The sequence below is a fragment of the Sorex fumeus genome, unplaced genomic scaffold (assembly GCF_029834395.1).
Source record: "Sorex fumeus unplaced genomic scaffold, SorFum_2.1 ptg000122l, whole genome shotgun sequence".
Classification (NCBI taxonomy): domain Eukaryota; kingdom Metazoa; phylum Chordata; class Mammalia; order Eulipotyphla; family Soricidae; genus Sorex; species Sorex fumeus.
The window spans coordinates 5,852,653-5,880,457 of record NW_026606179.1 but is presented as its reverse complement, the minus strand read 5'-3'; the positions used below and the strand labels follow the sequence as shown (position 1 = coordinate 5,880,457).

The 27,805-nt window shown below is 45.0% G+C and overlaps 1 protein-coding gene across 4 annotated transcripts in view; it reads right to left on the bottom strand.

The window, feature by feature from the left end:
• Positions 1-27,805, bottom strand: part of SPECC1 (sperm antigen with calponin homology and coiled-coil domains 1) — a 422,681-nt gene that overhangs the window by 323,981 nt on the left and 70,895 nt on the right. For all 4 annotated transcript variants that reach the window (XM_056135727.1, XM_056135728.1, XM_056135726.1 and 1 more), the window contains exons 2-3: positions 20,841-21,010; positions 5,009-5,144 (exon numbers count right to left, since the gene is read on the bottom strand). In XM_056135727.1, the coding sequence (XP_055991702.1) occupies positions 5,009-5,144; positions 20,841-20,987 (283 nt within the window). In that variant the 5' untranslated portion in view covers positions 20,988-21,010. The remainder of the gene's footprint in view (positions 1-5,008; positions 5,145-20,840; positions 21,011-27,805) is intronic.

The window sequence follows — 27,805 nt, the reverse complement described above, 5'->3', positions numbered from 1 at the left end:
TCTGATCCTTGAGCACCCCCAGGTAGATGAGAGCACTGCCAGATGTAGTCTTTCTTAAAGATAAAACAGGGGCCAAGGGATACTTCATTGGTCAGAGTCCCTGGGAGGCCTGTCTGGGGCCACTGAGATGCAGCTCAAGCCCCAGCGCTGCCCATGTGTCTAAGTGAAATCCAATGGCTCTGCTGTTTGGGATCCCCAGTGCCCAGAGAAGTGTAAAAACTTTGGTACACCACAACCAGCTGTGTGAGTATCACAACCAGGGTGTGCAACCCTCCAACAAGCATGACTTAACTGTGGGGCCACCACAATCAAGTGTGTGTGACCCTGACCATCAAAAGAACAAGGGAAGAAATTAATTTAAAAAAACAAGAAGCCGTCCAGGGGCTGAGGATGAGACTCAAGTGATAAGATCTCACCTCCGACATGTGTAAGGCCCCGGATTCAATCTCCAGTACCTTTTAGGTTCCTCAAGCACTGCCAGGAGTGGCCCATGACAATAAAAAGAAACTATAAAATGGGTAAGGTGAGGCCCAGAGCCATAGTATAGCAGATAGGGCATTTGCCTTGAATGTTACCAACCCAGGTTTGATCCCCGGCATCCCACATGGTCCCCAGGAGCACTGCCAGGAGTATTTCCTGAATTAAAAGCCAGAAGTAACACCTAAGCATCTCCAGGTGTGACCCAGAAAGAAAGCATAGATAAATAAAATGGGGGAGAGGTGAATGAAAGCTATAAATATATTATATTCTAAAACCAACCGCACACACCACTCTGACAGGTCTGTGGGTCTTATTCTTTTATGGGGTGGAAGGTACACCCAGTGGTGCTAAGGGCTTATTCCTGGTTCACATCCAGAGATCACTCCTGGCAGACTCAGGGGACCATATGTGGTTTCGGGGATCAAACCTGGGTCAGCCGCAGGCAAGGCAAGTGCCCTGAATATTGCACTATAGTTTTAGTACCAGATCTCTGGATCTTATCCAGCAGAATTTCAGGGCATTGTATATTTTTTTAATGACACAATTTTCAGAAAATTCTAATAATTTTTCTAGGGATACGTTATAATAACTACATAAAATGATTTTGTTTTTTCATTTCCAATATCTGTGTACTTCTATAGCTCTCTTGTCTCAGTGCTTTAGTCAATACTTGTAAATTTTAAATGACAGACCTAGGCAATCTTAAATCATTCTTGATTTTTATGGTATTCTTTCTAGGATTTTTGGGTATAATGCTGGCTATAATTTGTGATACATACATTTTACATCATTAAGGAAGTATCCATACTTTTATAGTCTACCTAGTCATGATCTACAAGCAAAGCTTGTGATCTACCACTGTACTATGTTCTTGGTCCTAGGAGTTAGGGCACTTGTCTTGCATCCCATATGATCTCTGGAGCACTGCCAGGAGTAATACCTGAGTGTAGATCCAGGAGTAACCCCTGAGCATCACCAAGTATGGCCCCTAATCAGAAACAGACAAACAAAAACTACTCTTTCAGAAGCTGTCAACGTGCTATATAGTGTTATTAGTTATGCTATATAGTGTTATTAGTTATACTCACAATGTACCTTACATTCCCATGACTCGTTTTACAACTGGAAGTTGTACCCTTTGACCTCCTTAATCCTCTCCCCACCACTGGCAACCACCCATCTGTTTTCTGTATCTATGAAATTTGGTTTTTGTCTGTTCTTTTTAAATCATATGTAAGTGAGTCAAAAGGTATTTGTTCTTCTTGTTCTTAATTATTTTATATTTGATAACATTTTGATCATGCATATTTGCATCAACTTTTTTTTTTTGCTTTTGGGGTCACACCTGGTGATACACAGGGGTTACTCCTGGTTCTGCACTCAGGAATCACCCCTGGCGGTGCTCAGGGGATGATATGGGATGCTGGGAATCGAACCAGTGTCGACTGTGTGCAAGGCAAATGCCCTACCTGCTGTGCTATTGCTCCAGCCTCCATGCATCAACATTTAAGAGTGAGATTATTTTCTTTTTCAGAGGTGCTTTGATTTAAAAAAAAATCAATGTTTGCCTGACTTGATAAAAATAAGTTACATTTTTTCATATGTACTATATATATTTTTGGTGGTTGCTATGATTATTGTTTTGAAGGTCACGTGTGGCAGTGTTTGAGGACCCCAAGGGCCACACCTAAAAAGTGTTCAGACCCTCTATGGTACAAGGGATCCAATACAGGCAAAGTACTTCATGATGTGGCACCTCTAATCACCTCATATGTTGTATTTTTAAAAGTCAAACGTGGTTGTGTTTAGTACAACACTGGTCGTACTAATAATGTGAATTCACAATTTATACTATTATAATCTATGTTGCTCCCTTCCGGGAGCTTTGTTCTACAGTCTTATAGTGATGCAGAACCCCTGCCCCCGCGCCAGGCTGTCTTCACTGGGGCCCCTTGGAGGGGGGTGGGTTGAGTTTCCCCCCTGCCCAAAGCAGAACCCCGGCAGCCGAAGACCTCCAGAATCCAGCCACAGCCATGCTCAAGGCCACTCTCCACACACTTGGATGAGACTCACACATGAAGGAACTGGCAGAGGAACTCAGGTATGCGGGACCTGGGGCTGAGATCTCCAAGCCTGCTCAGATCGGGATTGGGCCTCCTCCAATCAGATCCCCCATTTTCTAGTAGCTTGGCAGTCACACCCACAAACTGCCCCCGGCACCATGTAATCTCATCAACGGTCAAGATCCAGAGACTATAAAACAAAGCTCCCCGAAGAGAGCCATGCAGTATCTCCTGGAGCACGTGGCTGCAATTGCGGCTGCGCAACCTCTTATAGTCTAGCCCACTGATATACCTAAAGCAGTACACATGTGTTTGGTTTTAACATACTTGCTTGTTTTCTCCGTCCCTTTTAGAGAGCCTGGGAAGCTACCAAGAGTATCCCGCCCACATGGCAGAGCCTGGCAAGCTACCCATGGTGTATTCGATATGCCAAAAACAGTAACAATAATGGTCAGCTCATTCCCCTGACCCTGAAAGAGCCTCCAATACGGCAGCGTTGGGAAAGACGAGTAAGGAGTCACTGCTAAAATCTCAGGGCTGAGACAAATGAGATGTTACTGGTGCCCCTCGAGTAAATTGATGAACAATGGGATGACAGTGATACAGTGATACTATTGTAATATAACAACATCTCTTTCTATAAATTAATTACATAGTGTAGCTTTCTTATCTGCATGCACAAAAAAGAAAATTAAATATATTCTTTGATGGTTTAAGTTTCTCATGTCCCGACCTCAGATATAATGGCCAAAAAATGACTTTTCTGTTTCTCAGACAACTAGGAATACCAAGAAAGTTTGCGGATTCTGGTGGGCATCGCCACCTAAGCAGCCTGAGTGAGGGGCTTCTCATCCTCCACAGGCTGCAGGATGAAAGCTCACTCTTTCAAGACCTTGTGTTTGTTCATTCACTCATGTGTAGGATAATATTGGTTTGCCCTTCCTCCCTGGCCCCTGGGAACTTGTGTTTGTTGACCCCAACCTTGATTGCCCCCCAACCTGTCAATTACCTTTGTCTTCTGATCAGACTCTGACTTGTAAATATTGTCTTTCTCTTCTCCTTACTGCTCTTTGCATGGTTAGTTATTTCAGAGCAGTTGCTTTTTGTATGGATACAGGAAGACAGTTAAAAAGACAAGCCTGTGTCTCAGGAGTTGATTGACTCCAGATAATATTACCTCCTGGACATCTGCTCTCTTGACTTAAGCCTCAGTTTCCCTTACTTTCTAGATCCTCAAAAGCAGGGTCCTGAGGAGGGACCCTAGGCAGGAGGTGAGCTAGCTACCCTGGCATTGAAATGGGCCTGGCCAAAGTGCCAAAATGCTTAACTACAAGTTGAGAGCTTGGTCATGGACAAATTCTGTCATAATCCAAAAGTAATAACTAGATTTGGACCCTGCTGGGGTTAGGAATGATTAATACTGCCTGAGCACTGTAGTCTGAATCTGTGGTGAGATATCCCCAGGGGAGTCAGACTATAAACCTAAACATGTCTGTTACTGTGTCCATACAGAATGGCAAATATTAGGAAGGAGAATTAAAGATGTTAATTAAGTTGCAGGTCTAAGGAGAGGAGAAACACACCTTAAGGGCTGTTTTGCCCTGTGGGCTGCAAGTGGTCCAGAAGTCTAGAAAAACATTTTTTGATCACGCTTCCCTTAGGGAGGTGTCATTGGGGAGGCATGGTGAGAGGATAAAAAAGTGGCTGCAGGGAGAAAGGGGGGAATTGAAGGAGAGACGGTTACAGAGACAGCAGATAAACAGCAGAGAGAGAGAGAGACAGAGGAGATGGGTATAGCAAGAAGAAAGAGTTGGGTGGTTAGAGAGAGAGAGAGAAAGAGAGAGAGAGAAGAGAGGGTTGGAGAGAGCTGGGAGAGATGAGAGACTGAATAAATGGCAGCTAATCATTAACCAGCTTGGCCCTCATTCTTCCTTTGTCCGTCCAAGGCAACAGTTGTTCCTGGTGGAGAAGCAGTTTCAGAGCACCGAACGCGGGTGGTGAAAGAGAAAGAGAGAGAGAGAGAGAGAGAGAGAGAGAGAGAGAGAGAGAGAGAGAGGAGAGAGAGAGAGAACCTCCTGGAGACCCTGAGAACATCCTTTCACGTGTGATCCCCATGCATGTGAGGGGCTTACACAGCCCGCGATTGAGGAATTACACTCTCACCAGCTTTTTCATGAAGACAATCCAGAACAGAAACCCCCAGTCTGGGTCTCAAAAGGACCACACACACTCATGGTGTGAGCCAAGCCCAGCACTCCTTAGCTGCTCCCACATCTCCCACTAGAATTCCCCTCCCTCTGGGCAGGAAGTTTGCTGCCTAGTGGTTCCTGGCCCACAGATCACTCAAGACAGACCTTCGAGGAGTTCTGTTTGCTGTGCCTTGAAGCACTCTGACTGGCCCCAGGTGAGCCTGGCTTTCCACCTCAGCCTCTCCAGCATGGGGTCTCCCCTGCAGGGCCTCCTACCTGAGCTGCTGCGCAGACGGCTCTCGGTGAGCTCAGAGATGGCTCCAGAGGTGGGCGTCTTCTTTAGTCGAGTCACTCCAGAAGTGGAGGAGCATCCTGGTTTGTTGAGCATGTCCTCACTGCTGGCCCTCTTGAGCTGAGGGAGAGGGAAAGGAAAGAGTATGGAGAGGCACATTCTCAGTGAGGGGAGCCAGGAACCTAGAAGGCAGCCGGGTACAGGCATGTGGTTTAGCTGCAGCTAGACTCTCTGAGTGACAGAACCACAAGAAGCTAGACAGCCCTGTTTCAGGCAGGGGCTGAATTCCCAGGACTGTTTCAAAAACTATATTAAGACGATGGGTGAACATTGTTCCTCCTGTCACCTTTCAAATTCCTGCAAAAAAAAGGAGTTCTTAAAAGAATGGTACAAAGAATAAGAGACCAAGCTCCCAGAAGAGTGCAACATAGAACGTCCAGACCCCTGCACCAGGCTATTTTCACCAGGGCAACTAGGAGGGGTACAGGTGAGTTTCCCTCACCACCCCCACAGATACTCAGCAGCTAAAAGCCTCCAGAACTCAATTGCTGATCTCCAGAGGCTCAGAAGAGCCTCGCCCTTGAGTGGACATGCAGAAAAGCCCAGGTATGCGGAACCTGTGACTGAAATCTCCAGGCTTGCTTGGAAGGGAAATGGGCCTCCTCCCCTCCATCTCCCAAGTTTTTCAGTAGCTTGGCAGTCACACTCACAAACTGCCCCTGGTGCCACATAATCTCATCAATGGCCATGATTCACAGACTCAGAAATCAAACTCCCGTAAGAGAGCAACATAGGCCTCACCCTTGAATGAACCTGCTGTATAGTCGTATTCTAAATTTAAAAATTCCTGGAGCAACATCTCGTACTCTACACCACTGATGTACCAAGAGTAGCACACAACATTAGATCAGATTTAACAAACATGCTAGTAATCTCTTATACAGGGGCTTTATGACTCCAGGATGAAATACAACAATCTTCACACACTTTCCTCTAAGGAAATTTTATTGGACCATTTTTAGCAGATTATTTGTAACAAGTAATACAAAATTAATTGTTTTGGTTCTGGTTTGGGGGCATGATTTGGGATTTGGGATGGAAACATTTGAAATATGGTGGTGGGAAGGTGCAATGGTTGTCGAATTGATGTTCAAATATTTAATGTAATGAATTATTGTGAACAGCTTTGTAAAAATAAAATTAAGTTAAAAGAAAAAAGAATGGCACACAAGCTGGAGAGATGGAGATAGGTCAAATGTTAGAGCATCTGCCTGGCATATGCCAAATCCTGAATTCAATTCCTGACACCACATGCCCCTCAGAGTACCAACTGGGGTGGCCCAGTGGAATGTGAACACAACCAGGCCTGTGCACAAAACCATCAGTGCCACCCACACCATAGGTGAGACAAAGCACCACAGGGAATGAACCCAGCACCTCCGGGAATACTGATGCAGTGACTTCTATTTTTTAAAAAAAAGTGTGTGTGTGGGGGGGAGGCAGGGTGGAGTGATAGCACAGAGGGTAGGGCACTTGCCTTTCATACAGCTGACCCAACTTTAATCTCTGGCACCCCACATGGTCCCCTAAACCTACCAGGAGTGATCCCTGAGGGCGGAGCCAGAAACCTCTGAGCTCTGACAGGTGTAGCTGAACCCCCTTACTCCACCCCAAACACACATACACACACACACACAGAGGAAAGAACGGAAAATATATAAAAAAAATTAAAGTAATCTGGTTAAGTAGCTTAATGAACTGGAGCCGGAGCACATGTTTTGCAGGCAGGAAGCCCAGATTCATCAGCATGGACATTGCACGGTTCCTGGGCACCCCTAGGCGCAAACCCTGAGCTCAGAGCTGGGAGTACCCCTACTCCTGCTGGGAGTAGCCATACTAAGCACAGCTGGGTGTGACCCCAACCAAGCCCCTGGCCCCCACAACAAATGAATAAATGAAAGTTCATCACAAGTGATGAACTTCAGCATTAGAGCACGTGTGTTGCATGTGTGATACCTTGGATTCATTCCTTGCATCACACAAACAAGCGGTGAATCTGAAAAGATGCCTGGAGGAAGTAGAGGAAGATGTGCAAACAATCTAAATAAGTACTATTTGCTCATCATCCAGCATCTATACATGCAACTACAAAGACAATGTGTGTTCACAGGGAAGGAACTTTGCTTGGGGCTTTGTTTCATTGTTCATAGGTAACAGAAAGTGGAGCGCTCCTCTCAAGTGGCAGAACACATACATAGAGTATGTGAGACCCTGAGTTTGATCTCTGGCACTATATGTGTCATTCCCCAGCACTGCTCTGAGCAGCACTGGTCCCCTAAGCTCTCTGGATGTGGCCCTGATTTTTTTAAAAATCAGTTATCTGTACAGATAAACCTAAAAATAATGTACTTATAAATTTTATTTTAAGCATGTTATGGTTAAAAGGAAAAAAAGGAAGAAAAAAGTAAATGGAGCGGTTCAGTTGTAGCTTGGTGAAGCCCTAGTTTTATCTTTGTAAAGGTTAGTCTACTTTTCAGTTTTTGCCACTGTTACTTAATTTTTTGTTGTGACAAAGTACACATAATGTAAAATTTCTCATTCTAAGAGTACAACTCAGTAGCATGAAGTACTTACACGATGCTATACCACCATCTAAATCTAGAGTCTTTCCACCATCTCAAATCGAAACTCTACTCATTAAACAGCTTTTTTTTTCTTACTTCCTTTCTTTCTTTTCTTTTTTTTCCCCTTTTGGTCTTTGGGCAACAAGCCCTGTCTGGCTCAGGGCTTACTCCTGACTCTGTGCTCAGAAGTCACTCCTGGTGGAACTCAGGGTACCATATGGGATGTTGGGGATCAAACCGGGCAAGGCAAATGCCCTATCCGCTGTACTATCACAGGTCTGGCCCCGCACAACTTATTTTCTATGAAAGGGAAGATGGTAAAAGTTTTAATGTTAACCAGGAAATCTTGGTAAGATCTTTAAACAAATCATTAATTTTAAAAATAAGTGACTAATACTGAAGGGCTGGTTCCCATGTACTTCCATTTAGTGAAATGACATTTAGTGAAAACATGACATTTTCTGACCAATTGCAAAGATGCCTCATTTATCAACAGGACCACATGTGACCCTAGGATCACAAAATTGTTTTCTTCTCCTATCTTCTGAGTAAAAAGAGTTCCTGTACCCTAGCTTTCTAGCCCTTCAAACTATCAGGCCACTAGGGTGATGAGTGGTTAGTGCAAATTAACAATTGTTTACAATATCAGCAACTTTTTCTCCATAGGGAAGGTAAAGGTAAAGGTAAAGGTAAAGGCCCTCCCGTTGATCGTCGATTTGCTCGAGTGGGCCCAGTAACGTCTCCATTGGAGACTTTGTTGTTACTGTGTCTGGCATATCGAATACTCTCGGTAGCTTGCCGGGCTCTCCGAGAGGGGCGGAGGAATCGAACTCGGGTCGGCCATGTTGGCCGCTTGTAAGGCGAACGCCCTACCCGCTGTGATATCGCTCCATAGGGAAAAAAGCCATTATTTACTTTGCCTTGTAGCACCCCCGGTATCTCCTTGGATCTCCAAAGGCAAATCAATTCTGATTTTATTTTATTTATTTATTTTTTGGCTTTTTGGGTCACACCTGGCGATGCACAGGGGTTACTCCTGGCTCTGCACTCAGGAATTACCCCTGGCGGTGCTCAGGGGATGATATGGGATGCTAGGAATCGAACCGGGGTCGGCCGCATGCAAGGCAAACACCCTACCCGGTGTGCTATTGCTCCAGCCCCTCAATTCTGATTTTAGACTTGAAAAATTCCCTACATAATACCTCAAATGAAAAAGGGAAATCACTGCAGTTAAGAGAATTCTTAAATGATATGCACTTGGTTCTACTTTCTTCTCTCGGGTTCTCCAGCACTATAAAAACAGTTGGATTAAGTGTAGACTTAATTCAACTCTACAGCAAAAGGCCAGAGCAAAGGCTTGTTTTGGAAACCAGAAAAGAGAATTCAAGACATAAAAGAAAAGCCATTGAGGCCAGAACTGAAGCTGCCTTCCAGAACCCCAGCATAGTCTCCCCTCCAACCCACTCCCAGCACCGGGCACAGCACTGGAAGGGAGAGATGCCCCTCTCCCCCCAACACACTTTCCATAAGAGGAGATGCCCTGGGGAGGCAACAGACAGCAGGAGTTGGCAACTGTGGGAAGACTGCCCTTTGTGGGCAGAAAGATCGCCTGGTATAGCCTCCAAGGTGCTTATCAATTATGGTGAAAAGCACAGTAGGTGACAGCAGTAGCAGGAACCAGGAGGAATGCCCAAGAGGTCACTACCCCAGGCTCAGGCTAGAGAAGGATTTTATGTAACTGCTTTTTAACTAATGCTAAAGGGAAAGTGAGAACTTGAGAACTAGGAAGCACTAGGCCTGGACAGCAGGGAAAGTAGAGGAATGCACGCTTGTCATCCCAGGCAGGCAGACAGGCCTTACAGAGGGATAAAGGAGGAGAGCAGCAGGCACAAGCTCTCCCTTCTTATCACAGTGCCATGTCTGCTTCCACAGACCTGTGGTTTCCTGAGTTTTTCTTTCTACCATCTTGGGTGATGTCAGCCAGTTATGTATTTGCTGAAAGCCCACTGTAAGTGAGTACCCGTACTGAGGACATGCTTTTATAGATGTCAAAATGCAGCAGGAAGGCCCTGCCCTCTCAGACTTAACAACCAACACAGAAGCTGGTTCCAGTTCAACTATTCATCACATACCATGAACTCTACTCAACTTGCAGAAAACCAAAAAGCTGCTAATGCAGTTTGGGAGAGGCAGGAAACCTCTCAGGGGCTGACCTGAGAAGCATGAGGCATCCTGGAATGGCAGATGCCTGGGGGCTGTCTGGCGCACAAGGAGAAAAAAAGTGGAGTCCCCAAGGTCCCAGGAGCTGGAGAGTAGTGGTAAGGACTCTGGACATGATTGGGCAGACACCATGTGTTTGATGCCAAGCAAGTCCAATGCCTGGCTTGTGCAGAGCCCCCCTGGGAACAGTCAAAGAAGACATAGCAGGTGGGAGAGCCTCTGGAGGAGTGAGGCTAGTGGGAAGTGGTGAGTAGAGAGGATTGAGGGGAGGCATCAATTAAGAGAATTGGGCAAAGTTGGTCCAGAGTGATAATACAACAGGTAAGGCATTTGCCTTGAAACATTGATCCTTAGCACCCTATACTGTCCCCTGAACACCGCCAGGAGTGGTCTACAAACACAGCCAGTTGGGAACCCTGAGCACTGACAAGCATGCCCACCCCTGCCCTCCCCATCAAAATAAAGAAAAGAAAAAGAAAAATGCAATGGTGAGTTTCTTTCTAAAGATGCAGATGAGAAGCCCATTTTATTTTTTATTTTTGAGGTGCTTGTATTTTTTAAATTTTATTTTTATAGAGTTGTTCACAATAATTTATTGCATTCAATATTCCAACACCAATCTCAACACATTACACCTTCCCACCACCTAATATTTCCAATTTTCCCAACCACAACCCAAGCCTGCCCAATAGCAGGTCCTAAATAGTTTATTATGTATTGCTTGTTATGAATAATCTGCTAAAAATGATCCAAAAAATTTTCGTTAGAAGAAAGTGTGTGAAAATTGCTGTATCTCAGTCTGGAGACATTAGGCCCTTGTATCAGAGATTTACTAACATGCTGTTACAGGTTGAGCCTTTATGTGCTTATGTCTATATCTCTATCTATACATATATCTGTACATATATATATATATTTAATTGATATCAGTTGCCTTCTCCTTTACACCCCATCCAATGTGGTGTGCTACTCCTGGTATATCAGTGGTGTAGAGTATGAGATGCAGCTGCTGTACACTCCAGAAATTCTAAAATTTTAAATAGGGTTATATAGTTTGAGTTAAATTTTTGACTGAATAGTGACTTTGGAGTCTGGAAAAAATCTCTGCAGCTTGTTGATCTCTTCCAAGATTTATTTGTGAGTCTCTGGATCATGGCCATTAATGAGCTTCTATGGAGCCAGAGGCAGTTCGTGGGCATGACTGCCAGGCTCCCGGAAGAGCAGGGAGATGGGGGAGGTTGTTCATCCCCAACTCTGTGAGAGCCTGGAGATTTTGGTCACAAAACCCACATACTTGGGTTTTTCAGCAGCTTCACTCATGGATGAGGCTCGTCTGAGCCTGTGGAGACTGGCTGTGAGCCTGACGGCGAATTGGTTCTGGAGGTTTTTGACTGCTGGGGCTCTGTTTGGGCAGGTGAGTCCTACCACTTGCCCCCCTCTGGGCTGCCCCAGATATGAGGTTCAGCCTGTGCAGGGTCTGGAGGCATCTCTCAAGAAACCCATTTTGACATTCTAGGATTTAATTTTTAATACAAGTGAAGAGCCAAAATCTAGGGACACAGAGCACTTGGCAGCACCTATGGATTCTTCAGGTCTTTCCCCTGCATGTTTTTCATTCAAACCACAACCCTATGATGTACTTTTACGTACATCAGACTTGTGAGCTCACTCAACATGATCAATATGAGTGAAGGCAAGGGGGATTAGGCTCAGGACTGTGTTTCTAAGGCCTATAATATTTCTTTTTTGTTTTTGTTTTGGGGCCACAGTTGGCAGTGCTCAAGGCTGACTCCTGGTTCTGTGCTCAGGGATGACTACTGTTGGGATTGGGGGGACATATGGGATGCAGGGTATCGAACCCGAGTCAGCTGTGTGCAAGGCAAACACTCTATCTACTCTGCTGAACTATTTCTCCAACCCCAGGCCTATATTGGTTCTGCAATACCAACAGCGGAGATCGAGGAACCAGATGTTCCATTTTCCCAGTTGCACCTAACACCTTCTACTTCCTTTTGATTTGGGGGGTTCCACTCTGTATGATAAATAGATCTGAATCTGTTCTTTGAGGCAAAAAACAAAATAAAATAAATAAAATAAACGTACTACAGCATGCCCGCCTCCATGGCCCACAGCCATCGACTCTGGAGAGCAGAGAGTTGCCAGCTCTTAGTACCTTATTTCCAGGCCCATCCATGAGTACTTCTATCTGGGAAAGTCTGCTGCTTAGAAGCTTTCCCGGAGGCAGGACTGAATGACAACAAACTTACTCTCCCAGCCCTTTGAAGCAAACAGGTGAAGCTATCCTTACTGTAACACTGCGTTTGGATGCAACATCAAATACAGAAAGCTACCAGTCTCAGTTACTGATTGTTGTTCTTTGTCTATTCATGCTGCGTTTTTGGCTTTGTTTCCCTGGTCATCACATGCAGCTTCTGTACCACTTGAGAGTTCTGGTTTGCTACAGCAGATCCCTCTGAAGGCGGGCACATCGGTGCTGCTTTGATATGTTTAATAAGTATTTTCACTAATGGTTTCACTGATATTTAAGATGTCAAACACCTGCACATGAAAGCTCACAAAAGGAAAAAGTTTAAGTAGCTTGAAGATTAAAGTAACCAAGAAATTCCTCTCAATGCCACAAAGACGGGGAGAAATCCAAAGTTCTCAAATCATTACAAATAACATAATCCTGTCTTTAAAGGTAGATAACATGGTGGAGCGATGGTTCTCAAACTTGAGCATTCATTAGGATCTGGGAGACGGTACTTAATCACACATCACCTACACCCAACCTCACAACTGCGCAACTCGCACAATTCTATCTCCCTGAGAGCTAGGGCAGGGCTTGAGTTTGCCTCGTGGCTGCTCACTGCTGACTTCCTGGAACCACACTTTGGGAACCAATGGTTAAGAGCAGCATCCTGCATCCCGGTGAACCTGCAGTGATCCTGCATCATGCTCTATGGACTGGCAGCAGTAAGCAAGATGGTAACCAGTGATTTCCAACCTTTCCAACCTGCAGACTGGAAATGCTCCATAGACTGGTGGTTGAAGAGCACTGGTTTAGAGCAGCACTTTCCAAGGAAACCTAAAATAAACCACATCCTCAAGTTTACATTACCTAGTAGTTACATAAAACAAGTAAACTAGAATGTACTTTTCTGGGCTAGAGAGATAGTACATCAGGTAAGGGAACTGAACGCTGGGAACTGAACGCTGATTCAATCTCCAGCACCACATATGGTTCCTCAGAGCCTGTCAGGAGTGATCCCTGAGCACAAAACCAGGAGTAAGCTCTGAGCATCGCTGGGTGTGGCTCAAAGACAAGCAAACAAAAGAGGAATATAGTATTTATATATATTAACCCAATACACTCAACATATTATTAAGAGATGTAAAATACACGAGCAAGAAATTTCACAATTGTTACATCATACTTTGGTACTTTTCACTTATAGCACATCTCAGTTTTATTCATTATCTCTATTTCTCGCCTTCCCTCTGTTGTTGCTGCCATGACTAAAGTCCCCAAGGGTTGCACTCCTTTGGTTGTGGTCTCACACATCCTTCATTTGGGGTGCTCCCAGGGGTGCCCTTTAGCTCTAGTGCTCAAACGCTGCAGTGTAGCTGGCTGCAGTGTAGCTGGAAGCCCTTGGTGAAGGACCACAGAAAGCAGATCTGCCAGCCCCCCACGTGGCATGTGCAGTGGCACTAAGGATGGGCCTCATGACCTCACACTCACAAGCAAGTGCTCTAAGCCATGGAGTTATTTTCCCCATCTCCACAATTTTAAAAAAAAGTCTTTATAATGAAAAGTTTCTATTTATTACAGGATGGGTCAGAATGAGTCAAAAAGACTTCCTGGGTTGTTGCCCAAAATTGTGTCCAGCAGTGTCGGGGGGCCTGTGGCAGGGCTCACACTGGGATACTGAGAAGAGGCGGATAGCCCCGCTCGAGGCAGCGTGGTCCTCAGGGCAAGGCATCCTGCTAGTGCACAAAAATGGTCGAGGGAAGGAGAATGAGTGTCTCCGGAGGGAGTTGAGGGGCCTCAAGCAGCCGGCAGTGACCTCCAGGTCAGACCTGACTGTAGTCTTGAGAGTCAAACCAGGGCCCTGTGACTGCTGGATTACAGGGGCGATTGTGTATCTGTACCCCATTCCTCCTCAGCTTGACAAGCCAGCCCAGCCTCCTCATGTTCAAGGTGTCTGCCGCACCTCCTTGCACCCGACTCCCTAGGTGGCCGGACCTGAGGTGGCAGCTGCCTCACAGTACCATCAGCAGTGAGGGGGCCTGTGTGGAGGCTCTGGTCTCCCAAGCTCTTTCCTTGGGTCAGGAGCTTCCCTTGATGCCAGCTCCATACTGTTGAGACTGGACCGTGGCTAGCAAACTTCAGAGTCTTACGCAGCCAGAAAGTGGCAGCGCCAGGTCCCTAGTCCAGCCAGTTCTGGTTCATCATTCCATGCACCAACAACCCCAGAGAACCAACGTACTTGGCATTCAATGGGCACCGAGCACTTGCAGCTGCTGGGGCTACCTGCAGGATGATGCTGTGGAACCAACAAAAGCTGATACCCCAGCCCACAGGGGCTGACACTCCAGTGAAGGGGAGAGACGATTCCAAGCAGGTGTGTGTGATGGCAGCAAAAGCCGAGAAGGACAATAAGGCAGGTAAGGAGGCACCTTACTGTCTAAGGTGGTCAGACGAGTTGACATCTGTGCGAGACTCCAGCAGAGGAGGGAGGAAACAGTGAATATGAACAGAGGGAGTTTGCCCCAAAGGAGGAATAGTAAGGGGAGAAAAGGGGCACCAGGGGACCAGGCAGAGGGGAGGGGAGCCCTTCAGGAGGGGAGGGAGGTGAAGTCCAAGAACCTCTAGCCATTCCCAGAACTTTTCTTTTTTCTTTTTTTGCTTTTTGGGTCACACCCGGCGATGCTCAGGGGACCATATGGGGTGCTGGGAATCGAACTTGTGTCAGTCATGTTGGCTGCGTGCAAAGGCAAACTCCCTACCCACTGTGCTATCACTCCAGTCCCAGAACTTTGTTTTTTCACTCTGACAGAATGGGGCCCTCCCATTGATCGTCGATTTGCTCGAGCGGGCCCAGTAACGTCTCCACTGGAGACTTTGTTGTTACTGTGTCTGGCATATCGAATACTCTCGGTAGCTTGCCGGGCTCTCCGAGAGGGGCGGAGGAATCGAACTCGGGTCGGCCATGTTGGCCGCTTGTAAGGCGAACGCCCTACTGCTGTACTATCGCAATGGGGAGACAGCCTAAAGAATTCTTAGCAAAGAAGTGATATGTTAAGAGACCCACTCTGGGGCTGGAAAGATATCTCGAGTAGGTCTGATGAATGAATCTGTTGAAAAACTCGGGTATGCGGCTTTGGCGATAGAACTCTCCAGGCTCTCATGAGGTCGGGGATGGGCATCCTCCCCCACCTCCCTGTTCTCCCGAGAGCCTGGCATCATGCCCACGAACTGCCTATGGCACCATATGAACTCATTAACCGGTCAGGATCCAGAGACTCACAAATAAATCTTGGAAGAGATCAACAAGCTGCAGAGATGCTTCTGGACCCCACACTCACCATCCAGTTCAACTCCTGCTGTATCGCCCTATTCAAAATTTTAGAATTCCTGGAGCACACTGCCATATTCACAGCCTTGCAACATCTCATACTCGACACCACTGATATAGCAGAAGTAGCACACCACATTGGACGTGTTGTAAAGAAGGAGGCAACCAATCTCGATTGAGAAAATATTAGCACTGAAGACTCACCCTGTAACAAAATGTCAGTAATCTCTTATAGAAGGCTTAATGGCTCCAGGGTGAGATATAACAATCTTCACACAGTTTTTTTTTTCAGAAAAGAATTTTGATCATTTTTAGTGAGTCACTCATAACAAGCAATCTGTCCTCCTGTTGTTCATCGATTTGCTCGAGCGGGCCCAGTAACGTCTCCATTGAAGACTTTGTTGTTACTGTGTTTGGCATATCGAATACGGGTAGCTTGCCAGGCTCTGCCGTGCGGGCGAGATACTCTCAGTAGCTTGCCAGGCTCTCTGAGAGGGGCGGAGGAATCGAACTCAGACCGGCTATGTTGGCTGTGTGCAAGGCAAATGTCCTACCGCTGTGCTATCTCTCCAGCCCATAATAAGCAATACAAAATAAATTATATAAGGCCTGCTATTGGGGCAGGCTTGGGTGGTGTTTGGGAAAATTGGAAATAATGATGGTGGGAAGGTGTATGGTGGTGGGATTGGTGTTGGTATATTGAATGCAATAAATCGTTATGAACAACTTTATAAAAATAAAATAAAATAAAATTTTACCAAGAATTTCTTGCAGTTTTAGTATTTACTACACTTTTAGGGAGACTGGAAACAATTGTTCTGTGGCTTACAGAACGTCTTGCAGGTGTGAACTCTCAGGTTCAGTCCCTGGTGTTGTCACATGCACTGTACAAGAATCCGGTGGCTGTGATGCTTGTGCCTGAAAGCCTTGTCCATGAGCACTAACACTGCCAGTCATGCTCAACCAGGGCTACTCCTGGCTCTGCTCTCAGGCATTAACCCTGGCGATACTCAGGGCTATTCCTGGCTCTGCGCTCATGAATTAACCCTGGCAGTGCTTGGGAGACCATATGGGATGCTGGGGATCAAACTCAGGTCAACCATCTTTAAGGCAAGTGAAGTACACATTTATTACTGCCACAGCCCTGCAAGCCATTTTAACTATGCTACTGCCAGGTATATGCAAGTTCTGCTACTTAAGGAGGTACAGCCCCCGGAGAGCACTACAACTAAGGAAGATGTGAGGTCCAACAAGATGGCTTTATGGAGTGGGAAACATGCTTTGCGAGCGGGGGTCTTGGATTCAATCCCCTACACCACCCTGTTCTCTGAGCACTGCAGGATGTTTCCCCAAAATCAAACCAAACCAAAACTAAAAAAAGTGCCATGGCAGGAATTGTGAGCTGTAGTGAGCACCACAAGGATGTCTGTGAGCACAAAGAAAGGCATGTGAGCCACAATAGGCACGGTGCAAGCACTACAAATAAAGGACTGCAGCCCCACCCCTGCAGTACCAGGGCTAAATATCTGAGCACCTCTACCTGACTTTCAGTAAGCACCATCACTAAATATAATAGCAGGGGGTAAGGTGCTGCTAACAGGTCAACCTGTACCTGCGGGGCAAGTGCATCAGCAGCCTGAGTTGCCTTCAGGCTTCCTGATACTCCAAAATTGCCACTATGCCTTTAGCAAGACCCCGACTACTTGGGAACAAGTTTACCAAGAAATTAAATGGCCAAAAGTTAGGTCTGTGGAAGTCACACTCACAAACCACCCCCAGCTCAGCTACACAAGCTCACTCAGAGTTGGGTTGGGCTACCTCCCCCACTTCCCAATACACATGGAAGCACTGGCAGTCATCCCCTTGAAACAACTCCAGCGCCACCCTGTAAGCTGTACTGTTGGCCTTGCCTCAGAGAGCCCTAAATAAATCTCGGAAGAGATCAAAAGCCACAGTTAAGCTCAGATCCATACATGGCTGAACAGACCAGAGTAAATTGGAGGGGGCGGGTTGGCCTGTGCCCATCCAAGCAGAGTCCCTGGCAGCCACTTGCTTCTACAATCCAAAATTGCTGCCATACTCCAAGCCTGGTTTCACTGTCTCAGGATGGACCTCACCAAGATATAATCTGCTGAAAATTCTGTAATGTGGATCTTAGTGCACAAACAGCCCTGACCCAGAGACACAGCAGCATGTGGTCCCTCCAGGCCCCATACCAAGCCAATATCACCGGGGCCCCCCAGATGGAGCAGATGCAGTCTCCCCGCTTACTCTAGAAGGAATCCCAGTAACTAAGAGCTTCCACAAGCAAGGCCCATGAACGCAGGTTCAGAACTAAATCTCCAGGCCACATGGCAGCAGAGGACCTGGGCTATCCCTTCCCGGGTCCCGGCCTGCTCAGAAGACTGGCTGTCATGCCCACAATTACCCTTTGGGCACCATTGTAGCACACCAACAGCCCTGGTCCAGAGACACAGCAGCAAGTCCCAGAAGACACCACAGCGCCAGAGATCCCTCCAGGCCCCATACCGAGCCAATATCACCAGGACACTTCAGATGGAACAAGTGCAGTCTCCCCGCTTACTCCAGATGGAATCCTGGTGACCAAGAGCTTCCACAAGCAAGGCCCAAGTATGCGGATTCAGGACTAAATCTCCAGGCCGCATGGTGGCAGAGGACCTGGGCTGTCCTTCCCCGGGTCACCACTTGCCCAGAAGACTGGCTGTGATGCCCACAATTTGCCTCTGGACGCCATCTTAGCACACCAACAGCCCTGGCCCAGAGACTCCCAATTGAATCCCAAAAGGGATTAGTGCTATATAGAGATGTCTCTGGAACCCAACCATTTACAATCTAGAAATTTACCTTTACAATCGCGGCCATGCAAGTTCTCATGATATTTGAAATGAGCTATGAAAAATATACTATCTAGCATCTGCCCCTGGCAGGTAGGCTTGAATGGTAATGAGAAAATTCAAGCAAAATTAATGCCCCAAATTAGAGTATTGGGGAAATTGTCTGCCATAGACGCAGGGTGAGGACTGCGATGTGTGTGTGTGTGTGTGTGTGTGTGTGTGTAGGGTGATACTTGGGACATTGGTGGTGAAAAATATGCAGTGGTGAAGGGTTGGTGTTTCATAATTGTATGGCTGAATCTCAAACATGAAAGTTTTGTAACTCTATCTCACGGTGATACAATAAAATAAAAAAAAAAGTAATGTGCAGTTCATGCCCAATTAATCAGCTTAATAAATGGCTGAACAAATAGCAGTACTCCTACATTATTTTTAAAAATAAATAAATAAATATGCAAGCACCACAGCTAGGTGTGTATGTGTGGGGGGGGGTGTTTTGTGTATGTGTGTATGGTTTTGAAATAATAATAACAAGAGAGGAAAGAGAAAGACAGAGGGTAAATGTATATATGATATACCAAGAATAAGCAGGAAAGACTATACTTTGGTTCAGAACTTTATTGAGAATATTCATCATTTTGTAATAGTCACATCACTCCCTCAATATCATTAACATGACAACTGGGTCATATTAGTTGTCACCGAGTCACTGACATGACAACTTAGATCCAGTCCCAATGTAACTGTCATATCCTTAGTGCTCCAAGGAACATCTCTGCCCCTTAACAATAGAGACAAAGATATAGATTATTTAGTGTGAATTTTTTTACTTCCTTTTTTCTTTTGTAGTTGAAGTGTTACGTTGATTTTTCAAATATGTACATAGTTAGGTTTTACTGTTTTTGAATTTGTGGGAGAGGCACATCCAACAGTGCTGGTGCTGTGCTTCAGAGTCAAATCTTGGCCTTACAGATGCAGGTCTACTAATTAGTTCCACTAATGAGCTACATCTTCAACTCTGCTGTCTCTGACATTTATATTAGAGTGACAAAGAGGGCTGTGGTGCGACACGGTAACAAGACACAAAGATAAGCCTTTTGGTGGTGGGTATGTTGCATACATAGTTCCTGAGGTGATAAACTGTAAAACTTTATAAAAATGTTATTATTCCACATACTCCAAAGCCACTACCATGCCTCTGGCCCACCACTTCAGCACTGAGCTCCATAAAGTTTCTAATCTGCCAAAAATTTCAGGTATATGGGGGTTTGGGGCTGAAAACTCCAGGCCCTCTTGGAACCAGGATGGGTGACTTCTCCTCACATCCCCATGCTTCAGAGGCCCTGGCAGCCACATCCAGGTCCCACTACCACCAGGTAAGCTCATTTACCGACAACCTTGTTCTAGATGCAAAAGTTTCTTGGATGCCCATTCCCAAACAGAGCCCTGTCAGGAGGAGAGTGAGCCAGCTCCTGTCCTACTAAAGCCTCAACAGCTGCACTCATGCCCAAAATTGCCGCCATGCCTTTGGCTAAACTGCCCAGTTAAATATCCTGGATTTTCTGGAGCACGTGGTCACATTAATTTCCATATGAAATCTTCAAACTCTAGAACACTGGTATCCCTGTAGGAGCACACCAGATTGGACAGGAACGTAACAATCCCAACTAACAGAAGCATGAACACAGAAGCTTAACTTGCAACAACAGCTTAGTAAACCCTCGCACAAGGACTTAATGTCCCCATGATGAGATACAACAAATTTCACAAATTTTCTTCTATGGAAATATTTTTTATCATTCTGTTAGCCATTAGTAGGTAATAAGCAATATAAAGTAAATGACTGTGGGCATGACACAGGGGGAGGCTTGGAAGGTGGTTGGGAAAATGGAGACAATGGTGGAGGGAAGCGGCAGAGGAAGTGAGGTTAGTGTTGGGATATTGAATGTCTATGACAAATCACCATGAATAACTTTGTAAACCGTGCTGCTAAAATGGGAAAGTATAATATTATCTTAATTTTAAAACAAAGAAGATGAGACCTAAAATTTGTGCCCCAGGCCCACTAAGTTAGAAACCCAGAGAGGAGATAGAGACTGTCCTACTGACCTCAAGGGATTCATGGAGAAAGGGAAGAGACTCCAAGCCAAAAGAATAACCAGTGAGGATTTATGCTGCAGAAAATGCACAACTGGTCTACTAATCAAACAGATCTACTAGTTAAACTGATCTTGACACCTGTATAGTGGGTACAGCTGAGAATCTGGTTGAAGATCAAGGAATTCCAGGCAAAAGATCTTAGTTACTCCACTTAATATATTTTTTTAAATTTTTATTAGTGAGACACCATGAGGTACAGTTTTCAAACTACAGGAAGTCCCTCCTATACTTGTTTTGCTACTTTAAGTCCAAGTTAGCTTTTTCTCCCACCCTCCTTGCAACCTCCTTTCCATCTTGTGTGGTCACTAGTTTTCCACACTGGCAATCTTCCTAAATGTGGTCACCAAAGGCAATGGCCCTATGTATTATGATCTTTACCTTGCTCAGCCGAGATTCAAAGGCCAATGAGGTTGAAGATTTAGAAGTCTTCATGCCAGAAGAAACTGTAGGAAGAGGCCGTGTGCGGTCTGTGGCATGGCTCCCCGCCTTGATGACAGGGCTCCAGGGCTTGGCTGCACTCTTCATGTTGTCCTGGTAGGTCTGTCCTTCTGCAGAAGAGCAGAACAGAAAAACATCTCTCCAAAACTTGAACCTGCTGGATGACATTGTAAATACATCCCTGTGAATTCTATTCACTAGGCCAGAAAATAGGGCTCGTGCCTAACATGTGTCTGACCCTGGCACCATCTGGTCCCCAAGCATCAAAGGGTTCAGCCCTGAAGGCCCTCAAGCAATGCCAGGTATGCCCTGAAGGACCCCAGCAGCTCAGGGCCCAGCAGCATTGCATCCTCAGTCCTTACATTTGAACTCATGGCCTGTTGGCCACTAAATGCTGGTGTAGTCCCAGGTCTCCTAAAGGGAGCACCTTTGAAAACCCTACATTCATCATATGTTTTATATGTACAAGCCCTTCAGATTTGGCTGCAAATATAGTATTGTGTTCATAAAATAATACCTTTGTACTAGGCTAATTTTACAACTTCACAAAAGCTTTTACCAAACCACAAAAATTTCAATATTACTTATTTTGTAGCATTACATTTTGTAACAGCACAATTTTTTTTTTGCTTTTTTTGGACAAAAATGGATATCATTTAAAAATTAGTAAAGTACAGTTTAATTAGTCATTGCTGGCACTACAGGGCAGTTACCACCCTGATTAAAACATTTTATGAAAGAAAATTTATGTAAAGTAGCAGGAGACAGTTGAAAAACTAGGTGCAAGTCCGAGTACAAAGACAGAAAGCTGGTCAGGAATATAGCTCAAGGGCCTACATAACAAGTTTTGCACACAGCCTGGATTCAGTTCCTGGCATCACACAATCCCCTGAGTATCAAGCAGAGCAATACCGAGTGTAAGTGTAGGAGTAGTCACTAAGCATTTCTAAGTATAAGTCTAATCAAAACCAAAACAAAACCCAAGAAAAGCATCTGAGTCTTGTATCCCATCGTGTCATCCCGACAATGTCATTTCTGAGGAACACGTGGCTCACAATATCTTAATTTCTTTGGGGCTATTTCTCCCAAGAGTCAGTGAAATAAATGCCCTCTAGGGTTTCCTACAGCCCCAGCCTGATTCTGCCATGGGCCGTAGCAAATTCTAATGACCAAAGAAGCTGGTCACAAAGGCTGCAACATCTTTTCAAAGAAACAGAAACAGAAATAGAACTTTATTTTATTTATTTATTTTAAAAATTTTTATTAGTGAGACACCATGAGGTACAGTTGTAGACATAGAAATTCTGTGCTTGGGTTTCAATTATACAATGATCAAATACCCATCCCTCCACCCCTCCACCAGTGCCCATTTCCCATCACCACGGATCCCAGTATCCTTCCCACCCCCCACTCCCCCCATCCCACCCTGCCTCTGTGGCAGGGCATTCCCCTGTTTTCTCTCTCCTTTTGCGTGTTGGGAGGATCCTCCCAGGATGGGAGAAGCATGCTGAAAGTAGACTACAGAAATAGAACTTTAAAAAGCATCACTAGGAAGGCCACAGAGATTTGGTTTAGTGGTGCAGCAGCTGTCTTGCAGGCAGGGGGATGCATATTCACACACTGCAGCACCTTCCCTTCCCACCTGAATGCAATCCCAGAGCAGTCCCAGAGGAAAGTCATCCAGATCCCCAGAGCTACAAGTGCAATTTCCGGCACACCACAGCCAAGTGTGTGTAACCCTCTAGATGCTGCCACCACAAGGGAAAAAGCCAGGGAAAGCAGTGTTTGTGTAGTGGCGGTGGGGGGGAGGGCGGATGGAGGGGCGCAAGGCACCAACAGCGACGGCTAATCCCAGTGGCCACACTCCCAGGACCCAGAGGTTTAATTAACTGTCTTTCCTGGGTCTGGTTGCTACATTTCCCTGAGCCTCCTCTCTCTTCACTGCTTCCCAGATTAGTCACCTCTAAGAAAAACAGAAAAGTAACAGACCCCAGCTTCATCACAAACTCTGTGATTTGGGGCTCCCAGGTTAGATTCAACTACAACCGCCTTCTGCTCTGTGTCTTTCTCCAAGTCAGAGGAAACAATTTAATCAAGAGGTTTCTCAGCAAGGACAACCAGCTCCTAATACAATTTGGAGTGACTTGAAGGATGCACACGCCCAAGAAACTACCTAGAACTCATTGTGCCTCTCTGCTATCCTAACAGAATAGCCAGTGGAGCTACAGGGGTTTTGTCTTGATAAATTTTGAAACATTTTTTGAATGATTTGGGAAGTATTTTCTATAGTGTGTTACAGAAAAATTGTTCATAAAGATTTCAATGCTATGATTATTTCAGAACCATGTTAGCTAAACTTATTCAATAAACAAATATTATAAACATCTGAGTAATATTGATTTTTAAAAAATTATTTCTTATGTATTTTACTGATATTTAGCACCAATTATTTTTTCTTTATCAATCCACAATTTTTATTTATTTATTTATTTTATGAGTGAAACATCATGAGGTACAGTTGTAGACTTACAAACATGCTTGAGTTTCAGTTATAATATAATCGAGTACCCTCCCTCCACCAGTGCCCATTCTCCACCACCAATGATCCTAGTAGCCCTCCCACCTCCACACCTCATCCCCCAACCCACCCTGCCTCAGTGGCAGGGCATTCCCTTTTGCTCACTCTTTCCTTTAGGGTGTTGTAGTTTGCAATAGATCAATCCACAATTTTTAATGCTGGTTTCTACAGTAACACTAAAAGAATTTCTAGGCTAAGACCCATAGTAACTATTTTTATTAAGCTTCCAAATATAAAGTGAACTCTTAGAAATTGCTGGAGAAAATTACTGGCAAACTTTTCCAATTAATGCAGAATCAGTCTGTGGCAACAATGGTAGTCTGATTCATGGCGATGACATAAATAATTATTTTCTTAAGTAAGGTACCCTTCTGTGTTACGATTATAACTTCTTAGAACAACTCTAGGGCTTATTTAGAAAACACAAGGTGATTCAGCAAGGCATCAACATTTTCAAAAATTTTCCCAGGTTATCCCTAAAATGAAACACCCCTTATTTATTTCCCAAAAGAAAGGCAAGAAGGTGAAGATTAAAGGCAACAGGAAAAGGATGGAAGTTTTCCTTGCCACCATTTCCCCAATGTTTCAAGGGTAGACGTCTTTTGATAAAAAAGAAAAACCATCTCAGTCAAAACTCAAGATCTAAATTCCTGTTCAATATCTGGAAACGAATCTGACAATCTTTTGTACATCACACCTGAACATTTTCAGTCATTTTCAAGGACTTACAAGTTATCTGCTCCAAGACAGAATTCGCAGGGCCATTTCTTTTGTAGCATTACCCATATTTCTTTATTGTCCTGGGATCTTTTGAATCTAGCCAAATTATAGCCCAATGAATGTGAAACTTTCCTCAACTAGACCCCACCCCGCACCCACCGCCTTGGGCACCATGCTCTCTTCCTAGCTCCTATTGCGCTTTCCCTTTCTTCTTCCCAGACTAGACATCCTATGTTGCTCTCATGCCCCAGTTCTTCAAATGACCTCTCAGAATTGAAAACACACAGGAACAAAATTACTAATATCCCTCCCACTCCTGCAGACCAGGAAGAGAGCCCTCACGGCCATACAACTGCCTGGGATAGGCTGTCCAGGGAGAAAATGAGCAGCTTCCAGCAGCTACAAGAGGAAGAAAGCTGGGACCTAAACGCAGCAGAGCTGTTCCCATGCATGGCTCAGTGGTCCCTGTCCCCTGTCCACTCTGTGTCTCAGACCATGACTTAGCTGCACCTCACTTCCAGTCCTGTGCTCACCCACACCTAGTAACAATACCAGGATCTCGCCAGGGTCGGGCATGCTGACATCACTCAACAAATAGGAACTGCCTTCCTGGTGAGCAGTTGGCTGTGCTCGAAGAGGGCCGCTCCGCTTCACTAACACTGCATCAGGATGGATCCGTTAAATCAATATCGGGTGGCAGCAGCCAGCCACGTGTGCCACAGTTAAGGAAGGCTCTCTTCTCGTACATATAGCAACCTATTTTCATTTGAAAACTTGAAAGAAGAAAAGAAAGCAAAGAGGAAAAGGAATACTGCCCGTGGCACCTAACAGTCAGGCAGGCCCAGCCTTAACACAGTTCAAGTGCTGAGAGACGTCTGCACAGGGAATACCACTTTTCCTGTAGATGTGGATTAGGAAAGGAAAATAAATAGACGGACTCTGATCAAGTATGCAAACATAAAAGAAAGATCACTCTATTATTAATTCCCTGACAGAAGAGGCCCTCCTACCCACCTCAAAGAACCAAACTGCTCAAGGAATTATAGTTCAGTCGAGGAAGGACGTCCCACAAGGGTGGGGAGAAGGAAGGTCTTCTCAGCAATGTTTTCTTAACATTTCCAAACTTTTTTTCCTTACCAGGCTTCTTTTCTTTCTAGGATAGTATAAGACTTACTATAGCTCATAAACTGGTAGTAGGAGTGAGGAGAGGAGAGGGAGGAAGCGGCACAGTGATCGCAAAGACACCGTGAGGTGTTTGGTGCTAAGGAACTTGGGCCCACTCACAGGCCTCCTGCATCCTCAGAGCACACCAGTCATGGTGATACTGTTTCCGGCTTCAGGACCATGTTGGAGGGGGTGTCTCAGGAACTCTGATTCACTCCCCTTTTAAGGAAAGAAAACAAAAAGGCAACTAGGAAACCATTCTGGACTATCACAAAATAGTAACTGGGAGTGGAAGAGGGCAGTGAGGTCTCCACAAGCACAATAAGCATTAGGAAGTGGAAAGTTAAAGCATTCAAGTCTGAGAACTAACAAAATAAGAATGTTCACATAGTTCAATTACCAGGGGACTGGGCAGGAAATAGAATGTAAGTGAACATGTTGAAAATAACTAATATCTAACTGGGTTTGTTCTCAATCTTCTTAACAACAGTGGCTCATTTTTCTCCCCTAAAAAATGCAGTGTCAGGGTTTAAACCCAGGATCCCGGCCCCAGTGGTGTGGACTGGTGGATAAGTCTGCTTAGGAGACATCTGGCAATGTGAATTTACCTCAAATTGAGACTGTGACTGGGTAGAACCAGAGGTTCTGCCATATGTCTTAGTTGTGGAGAGCCCCCAACTAAGAAGTGTCTGACCTTCGATGTCAATGGCCAAGGCGAAGAAACCCAGTGGTCGAGAAAAAGCCCCGGAGGCTGGTTCTTAGACCAGCACCTGGCTTATTTCCTAACACTGAAACGTTAACACTGAGAATCAGATGTGGGTGCTATTAGGGGAATTCTGAGCTCCAGCTGAAGCCTCAGGAAACTTCAAAGTTTATTATTTTTCATGGTCTTGAGATGAAAACTCATCTTATTGGCCTTAGATTTAGTCCCAGAAAAACAGGATCCTTCTTAGAGAAACCCATATTCCCTCTTGAACACATCTATCTCTCTTTCTTTCCCTTCACATTTCTTTAAATTTTCAGTAAAAAAACTATTCTGCCTCACACAGACACACACACACACACACACAGAGGAAAAAAAAAGCAAACAAACAGATTTCTACACAAGCATCAGGAAAAAAACTAAAATTCACTTATCTCATCACAAAAGTTATTTTAAGAAACCATGAACTAGGGGGTTGGCACAATAGTATGGTGGGTAAGGTACTTGCCTTGCATGTGGCCAACCTGGGTTTGATCTCCAGCATCACATATGGTTCCCCAAACCCACCAGGAATGCACTCCTGAGTACAAAGCTAAGAGTAATCCCTGAGCATTGCCAGATGAGACCCCAAGACAAAAATAAACAAAAAAAAAAATCATGAACAAAGAAGCGTGCCTGGGAATTGGCTCATAGAGAGCACAAACTCTGCACACGGGCAGATCAGACTCAATCTCCACATCGCATGGCCTCCAGCAGCCCTGACAACCATGCCCAGAGCAGTCCCCAGGTCCTAGAGTTTTGGTATGCCCCCCAAACCAAAAGTAACAATAACAAATAATAAAACAAAAACTATAAGGAAAAGAACATGCATACCACTCATCATGTCATGCCAAACCTGAAAACAAATTTTAAAATGAAACAAGCACTGGCGGGAAATATGAAACAATCTCACATGGTGGGCATCCAAAACCCATAGAGTATAATCTGGGAATAAGAAACGGGAGCAGTTAAATAACCAAATAAGCACAGAATCTAAAAGAGGCTGAAATCTGGAATCCACGCTGACTCCAAAGCTGAACCAAGCAACTGAAGAGCAGCAAGGCCACTGATCCAGGTGTTATTTCCTTACTTCCAATGTGGGTTCAGAGCAAAGAATGCCTGCCAAAGCCAAAGAGAGTAGATGGACATGGCCCTATGGGAACTTCAGCAACGTCCACATAACTACTGTGTTTAAAAATAAAAAGGAGCTCAGAGCGAAAGAGATGTACAGAGGGTAAAGGTGTTTGCATTACACATACTATCAGACCCAAATTCGATCCTCTGCACCCCATATGGTCCCCTGAGCCTGCCACCAGTGATCTGTGAGTGCAGAGTCAGGGGTAAGCTCTGAGTACAGCTGGGTGTGTTCCCAAAAACAGACAAACAAAAAAAGGTTATCCTTGAATGTTGCCATTTGTTGCAATTGATCTTCAACACTGGAATAAAGACAGACTCTCAGACCAATGGAATAGAATTGAGAGCCCAGAGATACATATGCATGTATATGACTATGAATCTTCAACACAGGAGCAAAGAACATGAAATAGAGCAAGGACAGCCTCTTCAACAAACAGTGACGGGAATACTGGTCAGTCATGGGTAAGAAAATAAAATTCGGCCTTATCTCACACCAATTAAGTCCACTGATAAGAAACCTGAACTCAAAATTATATTGAGGGAAACATAAGCAGAACCATTCAT